Below are 24,126 nucleotides of genomic sequence, written 5' to 3'. Positions count from 1 at the left end.
TTTGATATATGCAATGCTTACAAGTCATTATAGTCAAATAATTTTCGGATCTAATACACTCAATGAACACATTACAAGACCAATATCTGGACCTGAGAAGATCCATCTAATCTCCATTTTTGGCCTTGCCTCGTGAAGGAAAATCCAGGACAAATTTACTTTGGTGAAGGAAAATCCAGGACAAATTTACTTTGGTTTGAGGATGCTCTCTACTTACAATTATGATTCTGATCAAAGAATGTTCTTCTTGGCCCTTCGGCAAATCAAATTAGAAGAGACAGCAGAAGCGATGTATCAATGTGCATAGCAGCTGTCAAAATTTGAAATTTTTCTTCAAGTATATAACCACCTCTTGCTGAAAAAACATTTGGGGTCTTTCAATTAGCAAACTTTTGCACTGAATAACTCATTTAGCAGCAATGTATGTTTCAAGTAACAACAAATTCCTTACCACCAAACTAAGCAGAATGCATGCCGCAGCCCCGGGATACAAAGCATACCAGAAATTCAAGTGATGGAACTTTGGACCATCAATGAAAAGCAATGGCATGCTAGCAGCTGCATGTATCATTGGAATAAAGTTAAGCAGAAAATTTGGAAGCTTTAATGAGTTTATTCAAACTACAACAAAATAACCTTGAGGAAAAAATACCTGGGGGGTGCACGGAGTTGGTGCAAATCATGTAAGCAACGGATGCTGCAATACTAGCACTCCTGGCAAGCCATCCGGGTCCAAATATTGTCAATGCCAAAACACCAATTGCTGCACAACCTATTTGAGCCATGAACATGCTGTACTTCTGCATAATCACATGTGGGTTATCTAATTCTGAAGTAAACAATGAGATATCACATGATTGGCACAAGATATGCATAGGGCAAAAGTGCCATAATGGTGCAATTTTGACTTCAAAATTACCGAAAATAATGTAATTTTGAAGTTGTGCCAAGCTTGGTACGACCGAAGAAATCATGTCAGTTTGATACGGACTTCAGTTCATTATAATTTTATGAATTTAAATCGAAATTATGCCAATCTGGTACGATTTTAGTATATTGTAATATAAATTGGAATTGTGTCAATTTGATACTATTTTAGTGTATTGTGATATAAAGTTATCTTAGGTATGACTTCAATTTATTGTAATTTATTTTTTTAATTTTAACTGATATCGTGTTAGTTTGTTACTAGACCAAGTGTTTTGTGGGATGATTTTAATTTTTGTCTATCTATGTTATAAACGGAAAACATGCAAGTCTTATTTCTTATTTCTTTTGCAATTAGTTTGAACATACGAGTCTATCAACTAGGCGAACCCTAGTAAGTAAGCAAGATTCTGCTAAATTGTTTTTCACTAGTAATTAGTAAAAAATAAACATTTGTAATAGTTGACAATGTGGAAGAGCATATGAAAATTTAGACACAGTGCATTGAATTGGTTAAAAGCAATTATACCCTGGCAGAAGGGGCAGTGGGAGTGGCAAAGAGGACAGTGGAAACAGCCCCAAATGGCGCAAATGCGATTGAGAGTCCTTTTGGTGCCAATAACTGATCCAGCTTCCCCAATACTGCCATTGCCGCAAACGCCCCTGTTCAATTAACTTCTTTGATTAAAAGGAGAAAACACTTAAAGCTGTCTAGATTAATTGGTGTAGTTAGGAAGATCCTACAGTGGGTGGTTCCAGTTAAATTATGACTTCAAATTTCCTGAAAACAAAGGAGAGAGAGAAAAAGAGGGAAAAAAAAAAAAAACTAACCAGCAGAGGGCCAAAGAATGTCACTGAGGGAAGGAGTGGAAGGGGCTTTGAGAGGTTTCCAATCATCCCATATAGACGGAGAAGCAACGTTGGTTGATGCCACAATCCCATGTTCTCTCTTCCTTCCTTTTTGAACATCTCTATGATTACAGTTACCAATTGCCCAATAATCCAACACTGCTACTCCCTTGCGTTTGATGATGGTGGTGTTAGAACAGAAGGAAGCAAATGAAGATGATGAAGGGAACAATAATGGAAGCATATAATTGGTGGCAACATTGCCAACACCAACCATTCCAGACGACATTTGACTCATGATTCTCAAATTCTCAGAGTCCCTCTATTATCAAATAACAGAGAGGGTGAGGTCAGGATCGTCGAAAAGCAACGGCCGTTGAGAGTTGAAAAAACGAATAGGCCTTTGAAGAGACCCAAAGGACGTCCGTTAAGACCATCCAACCTACTAATAAACCACCTTTTCTTTTTTCTTTCCTATTACTTTAATTCCAATGCTCTAACTAACTTCCTATTATTATTTTTTTTTCATCATACAACAAGACAAAATCTTATCACATCCACCACCACTACCATTTCATTTCACTTTTGGGACCGAAACTCTGCTTGGGTTTTTATAATTTTTTTTTTCTCAAATCATCATTGTAAGCCTAAGTTTCAGATTTTCTTCCTACACCTCCAAATATTTTGTCTGCACCCCCAAACATTTCTAAATTTCTAAAATACTCTTTTGACTATTTGAGTAATGCCACATACATCACATCTTCAAAATTATTTTTGAATTTCGATTTTCGGTAAAAGATATTTCCAAAAGTCCACATTCAACTAAAATTTTAGACTTTCAGATGTCAATTTTTTTTAATATATATATATATATGTATGAATTTTTTAATTCTCTTTAAAATTTAAATATTTAATTTTAGTCATATATTTTCAATTTTTTCAATTATAAATTTTTTTTATTTTATATTTTCAAATTTAAATTCATTTTAATATAATTTATTAAAAATTTAATAAAAATTAAAAAAAATCAAAAAAAACTTTATATTTAATATATAAATATATATTTATATAATGAAACTTTAAATTTAAAAAAACGAAATATATATATTCTTTTTGTTTAATTTTAAGTTTTATTATTTTAAACAAAATTTAAATATTAAATAAAATTAAATAAAACATAATAATTTTTTTGTTTTTTGTTTTTTATTGAAAGTTTAATATTATTTTAATTTTATTTATTTTTATACTTATATTTAATTTTTAGTATATTGAATAAAAGAAAATTATATATATAGATATTAATATTTTTTTATTTTTTAAATATATATTAAGAAATATGAAAACATAAAAAATAAATAAAATAATAAATAATAAACTAAAAAATATTTAAAACTTAGAAAACAAAAATTTTAAATAAAATAAAAAATATTTAAAATAGAATTAACTTTTGGACTTTTGGAAATCGACTTCCAATAACATATTTTGACTTATGGAAGTCGACTTTCGATATTATTTTTTTATTTTCGAAAGTCGACTTCCGGTAATATATTTTGACTTTTGGAAAGACGATTTTTGATAATAATTTTTACTTCTGAAAATTGACTTCCGATAATATATTTTAACTTTCGGAAGTTGACTTCTTATCATATATTTTGACTTCAATAATATATTTTGACTTCCGGAAGTCGACATTCGAAAATAATCTTGAGAGTGTGATATCCGTAACTTTACTTAAATGGTCAAAAAAGTTTTTTTTTTTAGGATTTAAAGAAATTTTGGAGATACAGGAAGAAAGACCCTTCTTCTTTTCTTGCTTCCAAATAATTAGAGGCATTTGATTAAAAAATAAAACTGTATTGTTAAATAACAAAAGTAGAAATTAATTTGAAAGATTTTTTATACTATCCTCTGTAATAAAAATGCCAATTTTTGCAATCATATATATATATATATAAAATGACTTTTAGTTATTAATTCGTTGACCACGTAAACTATTATACTAACAGTTCATGAGAACTAAACTAAAAATAATATTAAGCTCCGAATTCAACTCATTCATTCATATGAATTATTAAAAATTGGTGACCTACTTATACTTAGACACGGACTTTGTATCAATCTGGCACAAGATTTTTAAGACTCCAATCAGACTTCCGATGCAAGTTTATGAATTTCAGGATTTTTTTTTTCAATTACCCTGTAAATTGACAAACAGTTTTGACATGCTCAAATGTTCAGAGACTAGGGATAAATTGTGTCATAAATGGTTTTCATAGTTGTGATTCAAAGTTTGTTTGGAAAAAAATTATAAACAGTTTTCGTAGTTGTGATTCGAAGTTTGTTTGGAAAAAAATTATTACGCATTTCATAAGTTTTGACGTGCACAAATGTTCAGAGGCTAGGGATAAATTGTGTTAATTAACAGTTTTCATAGTTGTGATTTGAAGTTTGTTTGGAAAAGTTGTGATTTGAAATTACGCACAAGAGACTGTAATAACGCAGACGAAACTATTCTGGCATCTTTTGCGCACATAGGTCAATCCACTTTGTCCGCGGTTAATGGTTGTAGAAAATTGTTGACAAAAAAACTCACCTTAAAGAACCTCTAATTGACCAAAATTGCATGAGAAAGTGATAACATTGCTAGAATGGAGGTCATTCCAAATACAAAAGCCCACTGCTATATCTAAGTTGTCCCTTTGGTTATTGAACGGAAAAACAAGTGTTTCAGTTTCAGATAACTGAAACTTTTATTCACAAGGGATTGCTGCAGGACATCTGCTGCAAAGTAAAACTAGAATGCAACACAAAGGAAAAGGGACACACACAAAGGGTGCAGTGGATAGGATTACTTTTATCATCAGTAATCGAACTCAGACTCATAAAACAAGATTGGAGGAGGATACTTAACGTCTTGTTCCAGCGACTGTAACACCTGGTTCATTGATGGACGATCATCTGCATTTCCATCAGTGCATCTTGCTGCTAGCTCAAGAATTACCTCAACGGTTTCTGGATCTACTTTTCTGCATCTTTTGTCCACCACGTCTTCCAATCTGTTATCCCTCATTAATGTGTTCACCTGCAAATGATTGAATAAGGTTCAGAAAATTATGTTCGAAAAACTTTCCTGTGTTACCAGAGATTTTCATTGAGGGTTAAAAAGCTTAGCTTACCCAGCCAACAACATTTAAACCTCTTTTCACAAATGATGGATCTGTTGGCCTCTTCCCAGTTACAAGTTCGAGTAAAAGAACTCCGAAGCTATACACATCTGACTTCTCAGTTGCTCTTCCACTTTGTAGATACTCTGGTTGACACGTAAATAACAGTAGTTTACCTCTTTACATTCAGAAAATCACTTGATATACAGTATTGAATAAATTAACAAGATCTTGGTACGGGAGAACTTGAGGAATGCTTTGAGTAGTCTAGTATCCTTAGCATTTGACCAATTATTACATACTATATACATTAGAAATAACTATCTAGCATATCATTCAGCACTCTTTTAGCACATTTGGTATAGGTCAATTGAAAATTTGATTAGTGAATGAAGTATCATCATCTTGCACCCAAAAGACCAAAACAAAGGAAAACCAGGCCACTTACAAGTATCCAAAAGCACTAAATACATACCTGGTGCCAAATAACCAAATGTGCCAGCTACCACTGTGGTAACATGTGCCTTCTCATCGACCAAAAGGTCTGCAAGGCCAAAATCAGATATATATGGCTCCAAACATTCATCAAGGAGTACGTTGCTAGATTTTATGTTACGGTGAACGATCTTTGGGTTGCATTCATGGTGCAAGTAAGCCAAACCCCGGGCAGAACCAAGAGCTATCCTTAGGCGATCACCCCACCTATGAACTCGTCCTTGTTGATCTTCTTCTGAAGAAAGAATTGAGGAGCATTTAGAAAATTGCACAGCTACAGGACGAGTCATCACAAATATACAATACATTTTATAAAATTTACTGGCTTGAATCGTACCATGCAAGAGATCATCTACACTGCCCATGGGGAAATAGGTATAGATAAGGAGTCTTGAAGAAGGAAGCCTGAGGTAACCACGCATATTTACTAGATTTCTGTGTTTGATGCTCCCCAAGACCTCTAATTCCCTTTCAAACACTTGATCAGACCCTTCACAACTTCCATCAATCTGTTTAACAGCCAATAAACGATTATATCTTATCCTCATACAGTAAACAGTACCATATCCTCCGGATCCTACTATATCCGCTTCATCTAGATACTCTAGCTTCTCTACGATCTCAGACGATGTATATGGCAGATCACCATGGAAAGCAATAAGTTTTGCGCCTGTTAAAGATTATGTTAGCATCTATGAGTAGAGAGAAGATTTTCTTTTCTTTTTTCCTTCTGGTAGTTAATAGGAGATTGTCAAATTTGAAACATCACTCTTCTTACTTGTTCTTGGATGAACTTGTTTCTTTTGTTTCTTGACTACCGTGTGTCTCTTTGCAGCTTGTTCATTCTTTGGTATCAAACGAGTCCACAGATATGCAAAGACCATGACAAGTGCGACACACATAATTGCTATTGCATAAATTAGCATAATGGTCATGAAATGTGAAGACCTTTTGGCAGGGACTGCATACATTGAAGTGAGAAGGATTATCATACAAAACAGTGACCATAATTCTTTAATATGTATGGTAGTTCTAAATCAAGGAAATTAGATAGTATTTAGGAAAATCAAATCCAAGGGTGAGACTTGCCTGCAGCTTGATCACTTTCAGCATGGGGGAGCACAACAGGAAAACCAAGTGATGTCCGACATGGCTTTTCGATTTGCCGCCCACAGAGACCTGGATTTCCCTCAAACCTATTTACATACAATGAATTTGTCATTACAAAAGTACACATATAATAGAACCACCTTGCTGTTCATAGTGCAAATACATTAACATAATCTCGTTATTCATGTCCAACTACAAAATTAGCTGCTGTCTGCGATCACATGAACTAACTCTAACAGCAAAGAAAACTTCAACACAAAATGAATTTTTTTTTTTTTACCTTACATATTAAAAAGATATAGGGTACAAGTTCAGAAATCAAAAGTGAAATGTTGACTTCAATCTTTGATACACAATTTTTACCATTCAAATAGTTTACAAGTAATCAAACACTATGCTTGACTTCGATAATTTAAAACGCAACAGTCACATTGTAAGGTAAGGTTATCACCTTACTGTAATCCATGAGTGCGAATAATTAGTCTGCATGTTACAAGGTATAATATAAACCGCAATAAGGAAGGTGTACATACGAGTATATGCCAAAGTTGCTCAGTACTCCATATTCAGGAATTTCACCAGACAAGGAATTGATAGTCAAGTTCCTAAGACAGGGAGGAAAAAATGAATCATAAAGTTATTAATATCATTATGCCAGAGAGGTTTAGGCTACACTGACTTACAGAATTTGCAACTGTGAGAGATGGCCAATAGAGCAAGGTATGGCACCTTTCAATGAGTTACTGGATAAATCCCTGTATTTAAATTATGTAGTAAATTCCAGATAAATTAAAATGCAGCTGAGAACAAAGTGTAGAAGCAAGCTCAAAGAATCATAAAGAAATAGTGAGAAAAGCAAGGAACAAGGAATTACAGTATATTCAAATATGGAATATTTCCAATGTTTGACGGTATGCATCCTCGGAAAAAGTTACCCCTCAAGTACCTTTGAAGACAATCAGACGAGACACATCACCATGGACATAACATAAAAGCACTGCAATTTATAATAAATTAATAAATACTTCTTTAGGAGTGAACCATTTCACTTACAGTGCTCTTAGATCAGAACAATCGGTAAGTTCTTTAGGAATGGTTCCATGCAAGTTGTTATGATGAAGTGCCCTGATTCATTGCAAGCCATCATATGGAATGAGAATGATAAAAGTATCATGCGCAAGCTTAGCAATGAAGAGAGAAACTTGTTTTCTACTTACAGTCTTTGTAGTCCACTGAGTTTACCAATGCTGGGAGATAAAATTCCGCCAAGTTGCAAGTATGGCAGATTTCTGAAGAACAAAACACAAAGTGTCATACTCAGCTGAGAAAGTGGGGAAAAAACTAAACAGAATGAAGTGCATGTGTTGTTTGCATACATTATGCGAACTCTTTGCTCATCGCCAGGGTGGCAATAGATACCAGTCCAGTTACAATGAGTCTCATCAGACTCTTGCCAGTTGCTCAGAGCATTCGTAGTATCCTTCAAAGCACTTTTGATTTCCAACAAGGTCAGGCCTAACAGATGAAAAAAAAAAAAATGCTTAAGAGAGTTAAAGTTCACAACTTTAAACTCCAGTTCTCACAAGAAACATTTTACAAAGATTTGGAGAGAGAATGACAAAGATAAACTTCCAAGTAGGAAGCCGAAAAAGTACCCAGAATGCATTTATTCTCCCCCCACAAAAAGAAAAAAAAAACTAAACAAAAGTATAGAAGAGAATTTGTAGCATAGAAAAAAAGAAGAGATTCATAGTTCTAACCATCCTTGGTGAGAGCAAGAGAAGAAGGACAGAAAACTGTCACCATAATCACCAGAGAAATGCATGCTACAATCCCCATTTCAATTTTCAGTCTCAGAAAATTTGAACTTTCTATGAGTGAAACTGAAACTAGCCACCAACAGAGTATGGCTTTAAAGTGATGATTCAGTAGGAAAAAAGTGTGGGTAGGGTAGGGAGTGTGATAACAATGGAGACCCAGATGTTACCATATGGTTTAACTTTCATGTTTGAACTCAACATAACTAGTGTATCTTATAGGGAAAACAGTGAGAATAATTCCATGCAAAGGTAAGAGAGTGCTCTGGTCCTACTCTGATATTTTACTTTATTTTATTTGTTATAAAACTTAATTACTCAAATATTTGATATAGATAGGGAAAAAGGACAAGTATTTTGAAAATCGGAATGAAAAGTGGTGCAGGTTGAAGCAATCGTTGTTCAGAACGAAATTCCGAAATTCAAAAATACACTCTTAAACCACTCGAGTTTGTGTGGGTGTAAACTTACTCGCCAACTCAAACAAAACTGTGATCTGTAGGTGCCAAATCAAACAAAACTGTAATCTGTAGGAGCCAAATACTAGAGAAGTAAGAAGCACATCAGCAGTAGCGCGTGATGATTGTTTTACGGTGGCAGATAAATGTCAGATATATTTATCTTTAAATTTTAACGATAATACAATTAGATTAAATTGAAAAAAAAAAAAAACTATCGATAGTTCCTATGTTCTTGTTTTTTCCTACTTCTTCAACACGTTAAAAAAAAAGTGACACTTGTGAATTAATTGACACGTCTTTAAAAATAGTATTAAACTGATATATTTAAACAAGTCTCGATAATTATTTAGTTAAAAATAAATAAAAGTTGGTTTTATTTTTTCTAAAGATCTTAATAAGTTTTTCAAAAAATGTTTGTTTATTTAGCGGTCAAGTTCAAACTAAGTTTTATTATGGTGCTTTTATTTTATTGGGTGCAACTCAAATTTTATAAATTTGTAACATTTTCATCTAATCAAATTTTATAAGACTGAACATTTTAAGCATTATATTATTTTCATATGAAATACTAATTAAGGTTAATTATAACTATATTTTTCAAAATAATATGTTGCAAGATAATATTGTGGCTAACAAATAATTTAAAAATATGTAGGTAAAATGTTGATAATGGGATTATGTATTCAACAATAAGCTCTAATTGAATAAACTGAAATATAATTTTTCTTTTACAAAACAAAAATAAAAATCATCATTAAAATAAATATTTTCAATGGTACAAGATCGCACAAAAACACATCTAAGTAAAAAGGACAAATTTTAAAAGTTATAAATTTCATGTATTTTAATAAACGATAATTTATATATATATATATATATATATATATATATAACAAAAAAAATAAGGCGAGAAGATGAAAAAATTGTGATATAAGAATGATAGAGTTTAAGTTTTATTTAACATTCCACCTTAAGTTGATGTACAAAGATTAAACATGTCAAACTTTGGATTGGAGTTGTATAAAGAAGATGAGGACCTAAAGATCAAACATTTTTTATGAACAATGTAAATAATCTATCCTTAGGTGGTTAATTCTCTCTTGAAAAAACACCATTAAAATCATATTTATTTTCACAATATAATATAATAGGGTCATCTAAGTATAAATAAATAAAAATTAGGAAGGTCATGTGTTTCACAACCAGCTTGAGTCATTGTTATATTTTTTACTTCATACAAAGATTTGTATTATATATAATAATGTAACATAAATAATTCACTATAAGAGTGACATCAAATTTATATACGACATGCAAGAGTGTTTCAATATGTCGTTTATACGAAGAAGAGAGTTTATATTCTTGATATAGTTCGATAAATGTCTAGTTTAATTAAAATTATATATTATTTAGACACTTATTTTATATGAATTTTAAGTAAATTATAATAAAACAACATTTTTGTCTTAAATTATAAAATAAGGAGTAGAGAAGTTATAAAACATGAAATTTGACGTGTTTATAATGTTTTTACATGTAAATTGAAAGAAATCAAGAAGATGATGTTGAACCCAAAAGTTGACATTGAGCATCGTAAGATAATTAACTCAATATTCAAATACGAGTCTTGCGATTGAGTAACAATGTTGACATTGAGCCACACATGAAGAAACTTTCACTACAAAAAGAAGTCTCAAGCTCCAGAAATGGCAGCTAAGTTTCAAAGAAAATCCACCTGGAGGTGAAAGCTTCATTGCTGACAACCAAGTCAAAAGCTCAAGCATGATGGAAACCCACCTAGGGAGGAAACGTCATGCCTGACCAACATTTTGGGAGCTGAAGCAGTAATTATTTTTCTATAAAAACATAAATTTGCTTTGTTATTTGTATATTGCCATTGACACTAGTTTTGTCATACCATCGGAGGATGACAACATCTCTTTGCGCTTGTATTAGAAACCATTATGAGCAGATATATTCTTTTTTGTTAGGATTGGATGTAACTCTTTAACTTTTTGTAATGCACTTGATTCAATATAGATGTTATGCTCTTTCTTTACTATTGGTTATTTGATTTGCTTTGATGACTTGATCAATCATCTTACAACATCAGCTTAACTTGTGTGGGTGTATGTTGGGTTTATATTTTATCATACGTGTTTTAGACACTTATTTTATATGAACTTTATGTAAATTATAGTAAAACAACATATTTTGTCTTAAATTACAAAATACGGAATAGAGAAGTTATAAAACATGAAATTTAACGTGTTTGTATGAAAGAAATCAAGAAGATGATGTTGAACCCAAAAGTTGACGTTGAGCACCGTAAGACGGTTTGCTGCAAGTCCTGCCGTTGAGCAACGATATTGATATTGAGCCACATATGAAAAAACTTTCACTGCAAAAAGAAATCTCAAGCTCCAGAAATGGCAACTAAGCTTCAAAGAAAACTCACCTGAAGATGAAAGCTTAATTGCTGACCACTAAGTCAAAAGCTCAAGCGTGATAGAAACCCACCTAGGGAGGAAACGTCATGCTTGACCAACATTTTGGGAGCTGAAGTAGTAATTATTTTTCTATAAAAACATAAATTTGCTTTGTTATTTGTATATTGATATTGACACTGGTTTTGTAATATTCAACTGTAAAGTTCCTAGGATATATTGTAATACGCTTAAAAAGAACTATCGGAGGATGACAACATCTCCTTGCACTTGTATTAGAAACCATTATGAGCAGATATATTTTTTTTTGTTAGGATTGGATGTAACTCCTTAACTCTTTGTAGTGCACTTAATTCAATATAGATGTTATGCTCTTTCTTTACATATTGGTGATTTGATTTGCTTTGATGACTTGATCAATCATCTTACAACATCAGCTTAACTTGTGTGGGTGTATGTTGGGTTTATATTTTATCATACGGGTTTTAGTCATTGAGAGATTATAGTTCTATATATATGACATTGGTCTTATACATATAAGGTATTTGATACCATTTTTATCCTAAAACCTTAAGGCAATGAGATTATGGGTCTTTCATCTTATATAGTGTTTAATTTTGTCTATTTGATCCAGACTTTGACTCACTTGGACTATTCCTAACAATCTCCCCTTAAAGGTGAGTTCCTTTTTTTTATGTTATATATTTTCTTTCAAGTGTATGGTAACCCTTTTGGTTATGATAATGCGATCCGTCACTCTACTTTAAACTATTATTTTCATATATTACAATTAATGGATGAGATAATTTGAAAACATGTACAGTTATTTATTCATTAATTATATTACCTCAAGAATAAGAAAATTTAGTTTTAATATTTTTCTAAAAATCTTAAAATAATTTTTTCCATACATGTTTGTTTATATAGACGTCAAGTTCAAACTAATTTATGTTAGTGCTTTTATTTTATAGTAATTATTTTTTATTTGTGCAATTCAAATTTTATAAGAATGAACATTTTAAGCATTGCACTTTTTTCATATGAAATACCAAAAGGTAAATATAATTATATTTATCCAAAATAATATATTGCAAGATAATATTTTGACTAACATAAAATGTTTAAAAATTAAATTAACAAATAATTTAAAAATATTAGGTAAAATTTTATACTTGTAAATAAAAATGTTGATAATGGGTTATGTATTGAATAATAATCTCTAATTTAACAAACCAATGGTAGAAGACTATACAAAAAAGCACATCAATGTAAGTAAAAAGGAAAAATTAAAACAATTATAAATTTTATGTATTTTAATAAAAGATAAATTTATATATATATATATATATATATATATATATATATATATAATTAAAAAAATAAAATAGAAACAAGGTAGAGAAGATAGGAATATTGTATCATAAATGTAGAGATATTATGTCAAACTTCAGATTAATGTTGTCTAAAAAGATGAGGAACTCAAGATCAAACATTTAAGATGAGGAGTCATGATTTAATTTTATGTTGAACAGTGTAATAATCTATATTTATGTGTTTAATTATCCAAAAAACACCATCTATTGTCATAGTATACAATAGAAGAGGGTCATTATACTTTTTAGTACAGAAGTTTGCAACAAAAATAGAAAGGTCACTGTGTTTCACAAGTAGCTCAAGTCATTATTATATTTTTTAACTTCATAGAAAAATCTTCAAATAATTCATTTTTTTTTCTACTTTTCCATTAAATATTTGCAAATCCTATGAAGAAACAGTAATCAAAGGCATATCTTCTAGTATCAACACCCTTAGCTCAATCAAAAATTGTGAACCCTTTACATCTACTTTCATTATATTTCAACATTCTGAAGTCTTTAATATAGTAAAAGCAATATTCAAGTGGTGTTTAAGAGTATTTATCTCATTCCACTATTTTGAGAACAACAATTAAATGATGAGATGTAACTCAGTAAAAGGAGGGATTGTTGAAAAAGAAATAAATTAGTTTTCTCTTCCACTATATCTACTCATTCTGGATATTTTTGAAGTTCACTAAATTTTCAGTAAGAATAAAAAGTGTGCAATGTTCATACCAAATTAACTATGTCATCCTTTAATGACAATAGTGAATCAAATAATCAATATATGGAGTTCATGTACAACTTTTAATAACCAAGTGGACTGTGTACTTTATATATCTGGATGAAACCATTTAACCATATTATATATATATATATATATATATATATATATATATATATATATATATATATTCTTGCTAATATTCTCTTTGAGGGAAAACACTAAGGAGTCAAGTTTATTTTGTTCAAAGCAAGTAATTTGATAGGATTTTTCAACAATTATGTTTAATATTTTCGTAATATGATAATTCAAAAAGAGAAGATAAAATAAATATCTATGTACAAAGAACAATTTCCTGTAAGAGAAATAGAAATAAACGAGATACTTAAAATTGAGGATGACATAATCAAGTTGAAAAGAAAGCCAGTTAATAATGATAATATTGTAAATAAAAAGAACGTTTTCTCTGATTGAGAGCAATAGAAAATGATTATTGTAAATTTTTTTATCTTTATAAAATAAAGTTTGTACATATTCAACAAGAGAATATCAATATTAAAATACTAAAATTAAAATAATTTTATGAATTTGAATGAGAAGATTAACGGAAAATTTTCTATTATCATTTGAAGTATGTTCATTATAAGTAAAAGAAAGATTGAAAATAGTCTACTCAAATAAAAAAGAAATTCACAAATCAAAAAGAGAATATAGCATCAAAACACAGTAAAATGAAAAAAAGAAAAACTCAAGAAAAAGATTTTGTTTATATATATATATATATATATATATATATATATATATATATATATATATATATATATATTATAATTGCAAAGTGAAAAAAAAAACAAGAAGGGTCTACAAAACGGAAAGATTGTGACGAAAGAAAAATGAGCCGAATATAATGAGTTAAAATTTCAATTTATGGATGACATATATAAAATGAAAATTGTTATTTCAAAATGGAAGCTAAAACATTGATAAATCTGATTTAAAAAGTGGTGAATTGAGTTGTAAAAGTCACGGGATAAACTAAAACAAACTAGTAATATAAAAAACAAAACTAAAGAAAATAGTTATAATAATTGAAATAAATTATAGAAAAACAGTCACAGACTGTTTCAACCCTGAGAAAATTTAGACATATTTTAGGAGTTCGTAAGATATAAGATTATAATAAATTATAATAAATACATCAGTTTAAAGAGGGTTGACAAGATTAATCTGCTGTTTGTTAATCCAAATTTGACCTTTACATTTAACTTGAGAGGATATTTATGTTTGTATGCATATCATGCTTGTATAAAAAAAAAAATCAAACTTCTCAAGGATTATGCAGGAGTCTAAGATATTTCACAACATAGTAGGAAAACAGTTATTAAAATCCTAGCTGATGCAAACACATAATCTTATATTTTTAAGGAAAGAACCTAAAAATTCTCAAATTTAGACCGCTTTGAAAGGTTCAGACCGAAGAAAAAATAAATTAAAACAAAATTCTTTTCTACTTGTACATTGCATTATGTATATTATACATAACCATACCATATGTGAAGGAGTAGAACTAAACATAAAAAATGGAGAACGCGATCCCTGATTGTGCTGGTGCACTAGAGTTAGAACACGAGCCAACACCACCACCCTCTTCTTTATCTTCTGCTTCACCAACAAAGGCTGGAGGATGGAGATCCATCAGATACATCATTGGTAATTCCATCCATCTTCTATATTTTACGTCACAATTAATCTTCATTCTTCTAATGCACCATGCTTGATTTGCAAAGGAAACGAGTCCTTCGAGAAAGTGGCATCCATGAGTTTGGTAGCAAATCTCACAGTCTACCTGCTCTCAAATTACAATCTGAGTGGCATATATGTGGTGAATGTGGTGCAAATTTGGAATGGATCCTCCAACATCTTCTCAATAATTGGAGCTTTCATTTCTGATACCTATCTGGGCAGGTTCAATACCCTCTTCTTCGGCAGCATTTCCTCACTTCTGGTAAGGAAAATCACATGCATCTTCCTGCACATAAATATTTTCATTTCTGACTCCTCTTTCAATCATCAATTTCTACATTCCACCAGTATTTACCCTTGCAATGCTTCATGTACCTTCCAATAAGTATTCATGAGAAAACAAATGCTAAACTATTCACTGATTGACATATGAAATATCTATTCTAGTCTGATATATCAGAATGTGATAAATCATATAAACTGTCAGATAATTAGAAAGCTATATTGTTTGGTTTTAGACTTATTGTTATACTGTGATTGAACATTACAAACACTGAAGTTTCAAAATTGTAATTGCTGCTCTAATTACCGAAGGAAATCACAAGTTTTGGTTGTACTTGACAGGGTATTTTGACCATAACCCTAACAGCAGGTATACATCAACTGAGACCCCATCCCTGCGACAACAACAGTGATCATTGCCAATCTCCACAATCCTGGCAGCTAGCGGTTCTCTTTTTAGGTCTTGGACTGTTATCCATAGGAGCCGGTGGCATTAGGCCATGCAACATTGCTTTTGGTGCAGATCAGTTTGACATCAAGACAGAGAAGGGTAGGGCACAACTTGAGAGCTTCTTCAATCTGTGGTACTTCAGTTTCACCATTGCACTTGTTATAGCACTCACAGCTGTTGTCTACATTCAAACCAGTGTGAGTTGGACTCTAGGCTTTGCTATTCCCACTTGCTGTCTTGCTTTGTCCATAGCCATCTTCCTACTTGGCCGCCACACTTACATTTGCAAGAAGCCTCAAGGGAGCATCTTCTCAGACATGGCCAGAGTAATTGCAGCAGCCTTTAGAAAACGCAAGGTGCAGGCTTCTGGTAGAACCCTTTATAATCCTGCTCCCACATCGGGGGAGGAAGCAGAAACTGTTCAGACAGAGAGGTTCAAGTTCCTTGACAAGGCTGCTATAATAGTTGATCCTAATGAGTTGAATGACCAAGGCATGGCTAGGAATAGTTGGAGACTTTGCAGCTTGCAACAAGTTGAACACTTGAAATGTCTGTTTGGAGTTCTACCGGTGTGGGTGGCAGGAATTTGCTGCTTCATTGTGATGGACCAGCAAAACACTTTTGGGGTGCTTCAAGCTGTTCAATGCAATAGGTCAATTGGGCCCCACTTCAAGGTCCCACCTGGTTGGATGAACCTCACATCAATGATAGCTCTTTCATTTTGGATATTCGTTTACGAGTGTGTCTACATTCCCCTAGGCAGAAAACTTGGTAAAAAGGCTCCAAGATTAGCCATGAAGCAAAGAATCAGAATTGGGATTTTGTTGTCCATCTTATGCATGTTGGTAGCAGCAATTGTTGAAACGAAGCGTCGTGATTTAGCTTTGAAACATGGTTTGTTTGTTTCACCATTAAGCTTTGCATGGTTGCTGCCTCAGTTTGCACTATCAGGCCTCAATGAGGCGTTTGCTGCTGTTTCCATAATGGAATTCTTCGCCTTGGTAATGCCAGAGAGCATGAGGACTGTTGCTGGGGCAATCTTCTTTCTGAGCCTGTCCATTGCAAACTACATGGGTTCCTTGATTGTCAATATTCTCCATAAAATAACTTCTAGCAATGGAAAAACATCATGGATAGGGGGTCATGATTTGAACCATAATAGGCTTGACAGCTACTATTATGTCATCGCTGCACTGGGAGGTTTGAATTTCATCTACTTCAATTTGTATGCATGTCGTTATTGTGACAACAAGAACAAGCACAACGTCAAAACAGAGGCACAGCAAGAGCATTCAAACGTTGTGGGAGAATCATCTGAACCAAATGATGAGGAGAAGGCATTGGATACAACAGGCACCACAAAAAGGGCAACATGAAAAACTAAACAAGTTCAAGTTCTTTAGTGCTGCTGTACATTCATTTCGTAGATTTTCTTTCTCTTTGAGGAAACTAAATGTAATTATGTTTTGGCGTAGTTTTTGTCTTTTACTTTTTATCCTTGTGTCTCAAACACTTAGTCATTAAATAATAGTTTAGAACTTTTAGTTCAAAATTTGCTTCCTTAAGTTTTAGACTTTCACATATATATAAATAGATAAATCTCTTCTTTCACAAATTTAAGTTTATTTCGGTTTTAGTTTACCTCTTTAGTTGTCTCCCATTTAGAGACAAAAATCCTTTTTGTTTATTCACATTTTCCCATCATGTACTATCTAAATTTAAGGGACACATTATGTAAAAACAAACTCAGTACCTTAAACTAAAACATGTATAAGCGAATCAATTTAATGAAAACTAATTGTAAGTTCATGTTTGATTTGATTTGGTTTGGTTTATACAGTTTACACAAACACCATTCTAATTGTTTCATTTGGTGGCCCAAATCCGGCATGTTATTTGCATCATTTTACATTAGCATTTCAACTTACCCTATTTCAGAGAAATTTAATGATGTAATAGCGTCTTGAAGTGGAGTAAGAACTATCTCCTCATCACTCTAATTAAATATGCACTTTGTTTTAAACATATTTGTATTTTAGATTTTAAATAATATTGAATTGAAAATATTAATTACTCTTATTCATATATTGGAAACGTGAACACAGAGATGTAGAATATTCTATCGAAAAAGATTGCTTCCTAAAAGAAAAGAGGTTGAGATGTAGGCGTGAGTTTACGTTTAGAAATTGATTTCTTGATACAAAAAACAAAAGATGAATTATTGTGCGACACCACGCCAAGAGTTCAACGTACAGTGTATGATTAATCGTCTTCTTCACCCCACACTTGCACAAACGTCCAACACATCCAACTCTCAATTTAGAAAAGTGTGTGGAGAACGCGTTTACACGCTCAGACCGATACAAAATTCAATGAATTATACCCGTCTTCTTCTCCATCGGAAAGTAAGACTCATTTCAACACGAGAGATCATAAGAACTATATAATATAATTTTGCAACACTTTTCAGATACTATACAATAATCTTGTCTATCTGATAAAGTTAAAGGGTTTATTAAACTATTAAGTTCTGTATTCAATTAAGGATAGTTTAACGAATTAATCTAAGTGATGGTGGAGATGAAGGGGAATGAATGACGACAAACTCTCTGATATATTTTCTTGAATTTCCTTATTCAACTCTCTCTCTTCTTGAAATGCGTCCAAAAAGAGCTCTTTTTTTCAATTACGAGTCAGAGCCAGTAGAGTGGAGTATTTAACCAAACTTATTTTGCTTGTTGGCAAATCCTTTTTTTCTTCTTTCATTTCATCACCACGTGTTTGACTCACGTCTCAGACATTTTTTTTTTTAATCACAAAACTATTATCTTGTTTTCAAAGATTTGCGTAAGAAAAATTTTTCTTTTCTTTTTCCTGTACAAATCTTGAAAACATGAGCCGAATTGAGAACAGATTAGAGAACAAATTATCCGACATCGAACTATGAATCCAACAGACGATAAATTTTGTTAAGAGAAATTCAATTCAGACTCACGATTCTAATATCATATTATAAAACAAATTTTTAAGTCTACCTTAAAGTATACAATAATGATTTGTAAAGTGTAATTTCACTTTCTTATATACTATAAACTTATTTTATTTTTAATTAAAGTTAAAGAAAAGTTGTGACTTTTGTAAATTAAAGATGAAAAATAAAAATAAAAAGAATACATATTATTGTTCTTCCATTTTCATTCACGTGGAACCATGGAGAACGACCCCAATAAGAGTCAACTCATGACAAGATTGATTCTATTATGGCATGAGCACTGAAGTTTTGGGGACATTGAATTTGTAAAATTAAAACCTAATTTTATTTGGGGGAAGAAAATTTGATGCCTTTTAAGTGGTTCAAATGTGAAATCTTTAATTTGTCTGGCCAGAAAACAAGGTGAGTGTGACTCTGATTGAGGAGGACTTTTTTGTTCATTAATTACGCATGCAATAGTAAGCGAGAAAAACACATCGCACTTAGAATTGACGTTGGTGTTCCTGTGTGATGCAGCTGGTTTTCAAAAGTATCTTATTTTTACATCTAAATCTTAGTTACTGTGTTTGTGAAGACCACCAAGTAAATCCCTGTTGTCTCTATTTCTATTTAATTAAACAACTTTATCATCATTTTTCTTTTTTTCCTTTTTGTGTTTTTTGTAGTATAGACCGGTAAAATATTCAAGAGCAACGGCTTAGAGACATCGAATATGACTGGTCGGTGAACATCTAACATCTAGCGCAATTAACAAGTGTAAAAGCCGATTAACGTAAATCAGCTAAATAATCGTATTATTACACAACTGGGTTGTAATTAGGTTTGTAGTCATTTTTTTATCAGCAATAAAAAATTAATTAAATTAAAGGAGCACTTTTCAACCTTTTATAAACAAAAGAGAATTGAAAATACAGATATTGTTTAATTTATGTAAGACAGAAATTGAAGAAGTATGTTTTCTCTACATTTTTACAAACAAAAGATTCATTCACTTTCACTTTCAACACTTAGTACCCCACTTCAGTTGTGACTCGAAGATGTATTATAAAAAATGACCTTGAGTCTGTAACTTTAACATAAATTATTAGAGTTGCCACTTTTGTAATTAGGTTACAGGTAAGTAAAAACTCTTTACAAATAATATAAATAGAGGTCCAAATAAAGTAATTATTTACATTAATTATTGTATTTAATATTTTTGTGTACGCAGACACCTATTGATTTAATTATCGGAATGTCTTCTAAATGTAATACCATCAAACGATTCAAGGACAATCAGAATCTTTTGCATGACAAAAAATAGAAAATTAAAATAATTTAAAAATCAAGACATCAAAGAGATAAGAGTGTTTGAGAGGTCTAGTAAAAACATGTCTTATACACCCACCATGGACTATGAAGAATTGACAAATAGGAGATGTCTTATACACTCACGATGGACTTTGAAGAATAGACAAATAGGAGATTGGGAAAAAATGAAAGCCACAATCGAAGAGAGAAAATAGATTAAAAAAATGTGTTGGTTTTTGATTCTTTGATTATTATTACACTTGATTTGTACTTTTGGGACTAAAATATATGTTTGAAATGGGAACTTAAAGACGTGTAGTATTGACTAAAATATGAAGAGACAGCAATGAGAAATGCGATAAGATTTATAGGCAAATGGGATTCGATATTTAGACGGGACAATTATTGTTGCACAATTAAATGAGTGGGATGAGGAATTTTACATCGTCCACACAAGTTTTATTGAATCATTATCCAGTAACCAACAATCATCATCATCCACCGGGAATAACTCCACAAATGCCCTTCAACAGTCAGTTATTGACTATCTTCTGTCTTCCATATTTCAGAGATCAAATTATACAAATATAGCAGTTTTATAAGTATCAAATTTTAATAGTTAAGGAGTATCTCTTTTAAAGCATTTATGAAGTAGTTCTATAAACACTTTGCTTCAATACAAAAGAGTAGTTGTTTTCCCTTTTTTTCCCTTTTAATCTCTAATCCAAACAATTTCCTTTTTAATGTAATTTTTTTTTTCTTTTTTCACTTTGTCCCCTTATTTACATTCTATCAAAAAATCATTAGAGAACTACTTAGTATAATTTATACAATTTTCTTACTTTAAATACTTCTCAAGAGAAAAGTTAATACTTCAAGAATAAATCAATAAGATAAATGGTTTATGTGGTAAGGAAAAGTGCTAATAATATATTCTCTAAACATAGTTTTAATGATAAAATTAGTTGAAATCATAAAAATTATAAAAAAAATAAATATATAAGTCAAATTTATATAGTTTTATAAATTTTTGTTAATAAAGAGAAAATGTTGAAAAAAGCGTTTTATTGTCGGCATTTTTGTGCTTGAGTTATCTACAATCAAAATGTAATGTTTTATCTTCATCCACTTGTTTTGTTCAGTCTAAGGCCGGGAACAAGGAAATAAGGTCACACTATAAATTCATACTCCGAGGAAAAGAATAGAACAAAAATTATAGAACAAGGTTGATGAATATCAGAGAGGTATTCAGAGAATCTTAACAATTATTTGCTTCCTCTCTCTCTGCTTCAGTCATGAACGTTGTTGGGAAAAGAGAGTCAGAACCAGAGACTATGGAGAAAAAAGAGGAGCCAAAGATTAACTACAGAGGGTGGAAAGTGATGCCCTTTATCATTGGTAAGCATCACAAAAAGTTGCGAATGCTTTTACATATATAATTCCGTGTTACTGTTTCTGACTTCACTCATCTGATTCGCATGATGCTGCAGGGAATGAAACTTTTGAGAAGCTAGGAACCATTGGTACCTTAGCCAATCTCTTAGTCTATCTCACAACTGTTTTCAACTTGGACAGTATCACAGCCACAAATATCATCAACATCTTCAATGGCAGTGCCAGTTTATCCACCTTGATTGGGGCTTTTCTCTGTGACACCTATTTTGGCCGCTACAAGACACTCGGATTCTGCACAATTGCTTCCTTTCTGGTCTCAATCTCTATTTTCAAACTACATGACTTCAAAATATTTGACAAAAGTACTTCTCTAAAGTTTAGAGTAATATGAAACATGAAAGCTAGCTTTAACTGATTATTGTGATTCTATCTGGTTGGTTATTGAACAGGGGTTACTTTTTATTCAACTAACAGCATGGATTAAGGAACTGCATCCACCTGAGTGTGGAAGAGATAGCAAAACATGCACAGGTCCAAACACAGGCCAAATGGCATTTCTGTTGTCTGCATTTGCATTTCTAATTGTGGGAGCTGCAGGGATCAGACCTTGTAACTTGGCCTTTGGAGTTGATCAGTTCAACCCCAACACTGAGTCGGGGAAAAAGGGGATAAACAGTTTCTTCAACTGGTACTTCTTTACCTTCACCTTTGCTCAGATGGTATCTCTATCACTCATTGTGTACGTACAAGCAAACGTGAGTTGGGCTCTGGGTCTGGGAATTCCTGCAGCTTTGATGCTCCTCTCTTGCACACTCTTCTACATGGGAAGCAACTATTATGTCAAAGTTAAAGCAACTGGTCCAGCTCCATTAACAACCATAGTTCAAACTGTAGTTGTGGCTGCAAAGAAAAGAAGACTGAACCTATCACAGTATCCATTGGTTTCCCTCTTTGACTATGTTTCTCCTCACTCTATTAACTCCAAGCTTCCTCGCACCTCTCAGTTCAGGTAACCATCATCATGTTTTATAGTGTCACACAAAATTAATACCTTTAGGCTTATTGAAGTAGAGTCTATGACCTTATCATAAGCTCTTGCACTGAGCTTTTTGGTGAAACTTTTTGAAAGCACGCTTTTTCAAATTTACGCTATAAAGTTGGAAGACTTTTAAAAGTGTGCTTACTCGAAAACCAGCGGATCTTTCTCCTCCGTTCATGTACTAAAACTGCATAATTTTGTATTCAAATTTAAAGTAAAAAAACAAGTACATGACTTTAAACAATTCAATGTCTCATGAGATAACAATTTCTTTAAATATTTTATGAAAGAACTACTCCTCTTGACATAAATTCAATGCACTTTTGGTTTCATTGTGAAAACTTTGATAATCAATTTCTAAAATTAATTCATGCTATTAATAAATTGTTTGGACACTCAAAATCAATTTCTAAAATTAATTAAAGATGACAAATTCACATTTACTCTTTTTAGCTTCTCCAATAACCAAAATCAATTTTCTCTTCCAAGTAGAATCAATTATCCCATATTGTGATTAAGTTAAAAGACAGAAACATGTTTTTTAGTTTTAAAAAAGTATTCCAAAAGTGACATGCCCATGACTTAGTTCGAACCAGCTATATATGACATTTTATATATAAAAATACATTGTAGATTTAATAGGATATTCGGAGGTAATAAAAAAGTGTAATATAACGTAAACAAATGAAATCATAGGATAATTTACTAATTTGTTTATATATATAAAAAAACCAAAATTTTACACTAGAATTTTTTCATATTTTATAAAAAATTTCATAAAAAGAAATTTTAAGAAATTATTTTTTGTTATTTTAAAAAAATTTTAATTGATAGATAATTTTTTTAACTAATTATTTTCTATAAAATTAAAAAAATTGTAAATCTGTCCTACAAAATTTGTTGGATATGTTTTGTAGAAAATATTTTAAAAAAATTAATAATAATTTCTTACAAATCATTTTTTATAACAAATAGGTATTTTCTAAAAAAACAAATTCAAAATAAATTGACAGAAAATGTGTATTTCTAGTGTTATAATAACCATTTCTTTAGTACAAAAAACTACATTTTTTTACTAAAATTCTTAAAACAATCACGAATGAGTTGTTTATGCTAAATTTATATATTTCTTATAATATGGCATGGATTTAAAATTTTACACAAAAGTACTAAGATTAAAAAATAAATATTTAACATGATCTTTTTGTATAATTATTGGACTTCAATATATACTTTTTATTAAAAAAAAAAAGTAATAATACAAAGAAGTTTTGTACATATAAAGAAAAAGTTAACGACTCCAATGACGAACTTTGTTTTATTTTTAAACATCTAACATATGTAAATACTACTATAAGAGCTAAGAGCTGAGTGATTCGTTAAATTTTGTGGTGTATGAGTGAATTTGAGAAGTGAATTAAGATGTTGAATGTTGATATAAACAGGTTCCTTGACAAAGCTGCTATCATAACCCCAGAAGATGAGATAAACCCTGACGGGTCTGCTTCTGATCCTTGGAATCTCAGCACCATGCAACAAGTGGAAGAGTTGAAATGTTTGATAAGAGTGATCCCCATTTGGG

The 24,126-nt window shown here is 31.4% G+C and overlaps 4 protein-coding genes across 4 annotated transcripts in view; 2 read left to right on the top strand and 2 right to left on the bottom strand.

Annotated features, from left to right (window-relative positions):
• LOC114176851 (Integral membrane HPP family protein) lies at positions 1-2,198 on the bottom strand. The gene is made up of 5 exons (XM_028062029.2): positions 1,759-2,198; positions 1,457-1,590; positions 653-800; positions 452-558; positions 1-355 (listed from the first exon to the last, which is right to left on the bottom strand). The coding sequence occupies exons 1-5, from the start codon at positions 2,072-2,074 to the stop codon at positions 314-316; spliced, it is 747 nt and encodes a 248-aa protein (XP_027917830.1). The 5' UTR covers positions 2,075-2,198; the 3' UTR covers positions 1-313.
• A 2,197-nt stretch (positions 2,199-4,395) lies between these two features.
• Positions 4,396-8,567, bottom strand: LOC114176720 (LRR receptor-like serine/threonine-protein kinase FEI 1). Its single transcript, XM_028061849.2, has 13 exons — positions 8,306-8,567; positions 7,922-8,060; positions 7,763-7,834; positions 7,599-7,670; positions 7,420-7,491; positions 7,229-7,300; positions 7,079-7,150; positions 6,525-6,631; positions 6,214-6,396; positions 5,773-6,105; positions 5,416-5,670; positions 4,953-5,086; positions 4,396-4,858 (listed from the first exon to the last, which is right to left on the bottom strand). Exons 1-13 carry the CDS (start codon positions 8,382-8,384, stop codon positions 4,637-4,639), a joined length of 1,812 nt encoding a protein of 603 aa, XP_027917650.1. The 5' UTR covers positions 8,385-8,567; the 3' UTR covers positions 4,396-4,636.
• A 6,355-nt stretch (positions 8,568-14,922) lies between these two features.
• On the top strand, positions 14,923-17,443 carry LOC114179655 (Major facilitator superfamily protein). The gene is made up of 3 exons (XM_085671008.1): positions 14,923-15,062; positions 15,140-15,357; positions 15,720-17,443. The coding sequence occupies exons 1-3, from the start codon at positions 14,933-14,935 to the stop codon at positions 17,202-17,204; spliced, it is 1,833 nt and encodes a 610-aa protein (XP_085527134.1). The 5' UTR covers positions 14,923-14,932; the 3' UTR covers positions 17,205-17,443.
• A 3,803-nt stretch (positions 17,444-21,246) lies between these two features.
• The window catches only part of LOC114178612 (protein NRT1/ PTR FAMILY 2.11-like), a 3,806-nt gene continuing 926 nt past the window's right edge, over positions 21,247-24,126 (top strand). Inside the window, exons 1-4 of the mRNA XM_028064620.2 lie at positions 21,247-21,508; positions 21,601-21,818; positions 21,955-22,514; positions 23,990-24,126. The exon at positions 23,990-24,126 is cut by the window's right edge and continues 926 nt beyond it. Of these exons, the coding sequence (XP_027920421.1) occupies positions 21,406-21,508; positions 21,601-21,818; positions 21,955-22,514; positions 23,990-24,126 (1,018 nt within the window). The 5' untranslated portion in view covers positions 21,247-21,405. The remainder of the gene's footprint in view (positions 21,509-21,600; positions 21,819-21,954; positions 22,515-23,989) is intronic.

The sequence above is a fragment of the Vigna unguiculata genome, chromosome 3 (genome assembly GCF_037176805.1).
Source record: "Vigna unguiculata cultivar grain cowpea cultivar isolate G323 ecotype 2 chromosome 3, ASM3717680v1, whole genome shotgun sequence".
NCBI lineage: Eukaryota > Viridiplantae > Streptophyta > Magnoliopsida > Fabales > Fabaceae > Vigna > Vigna unguiculata.
The sequence above is the reverse complement of the archived record's forward strand: the minus strand, read 5'-3'. Positions and strand labels throughout refer to the sequence as shown.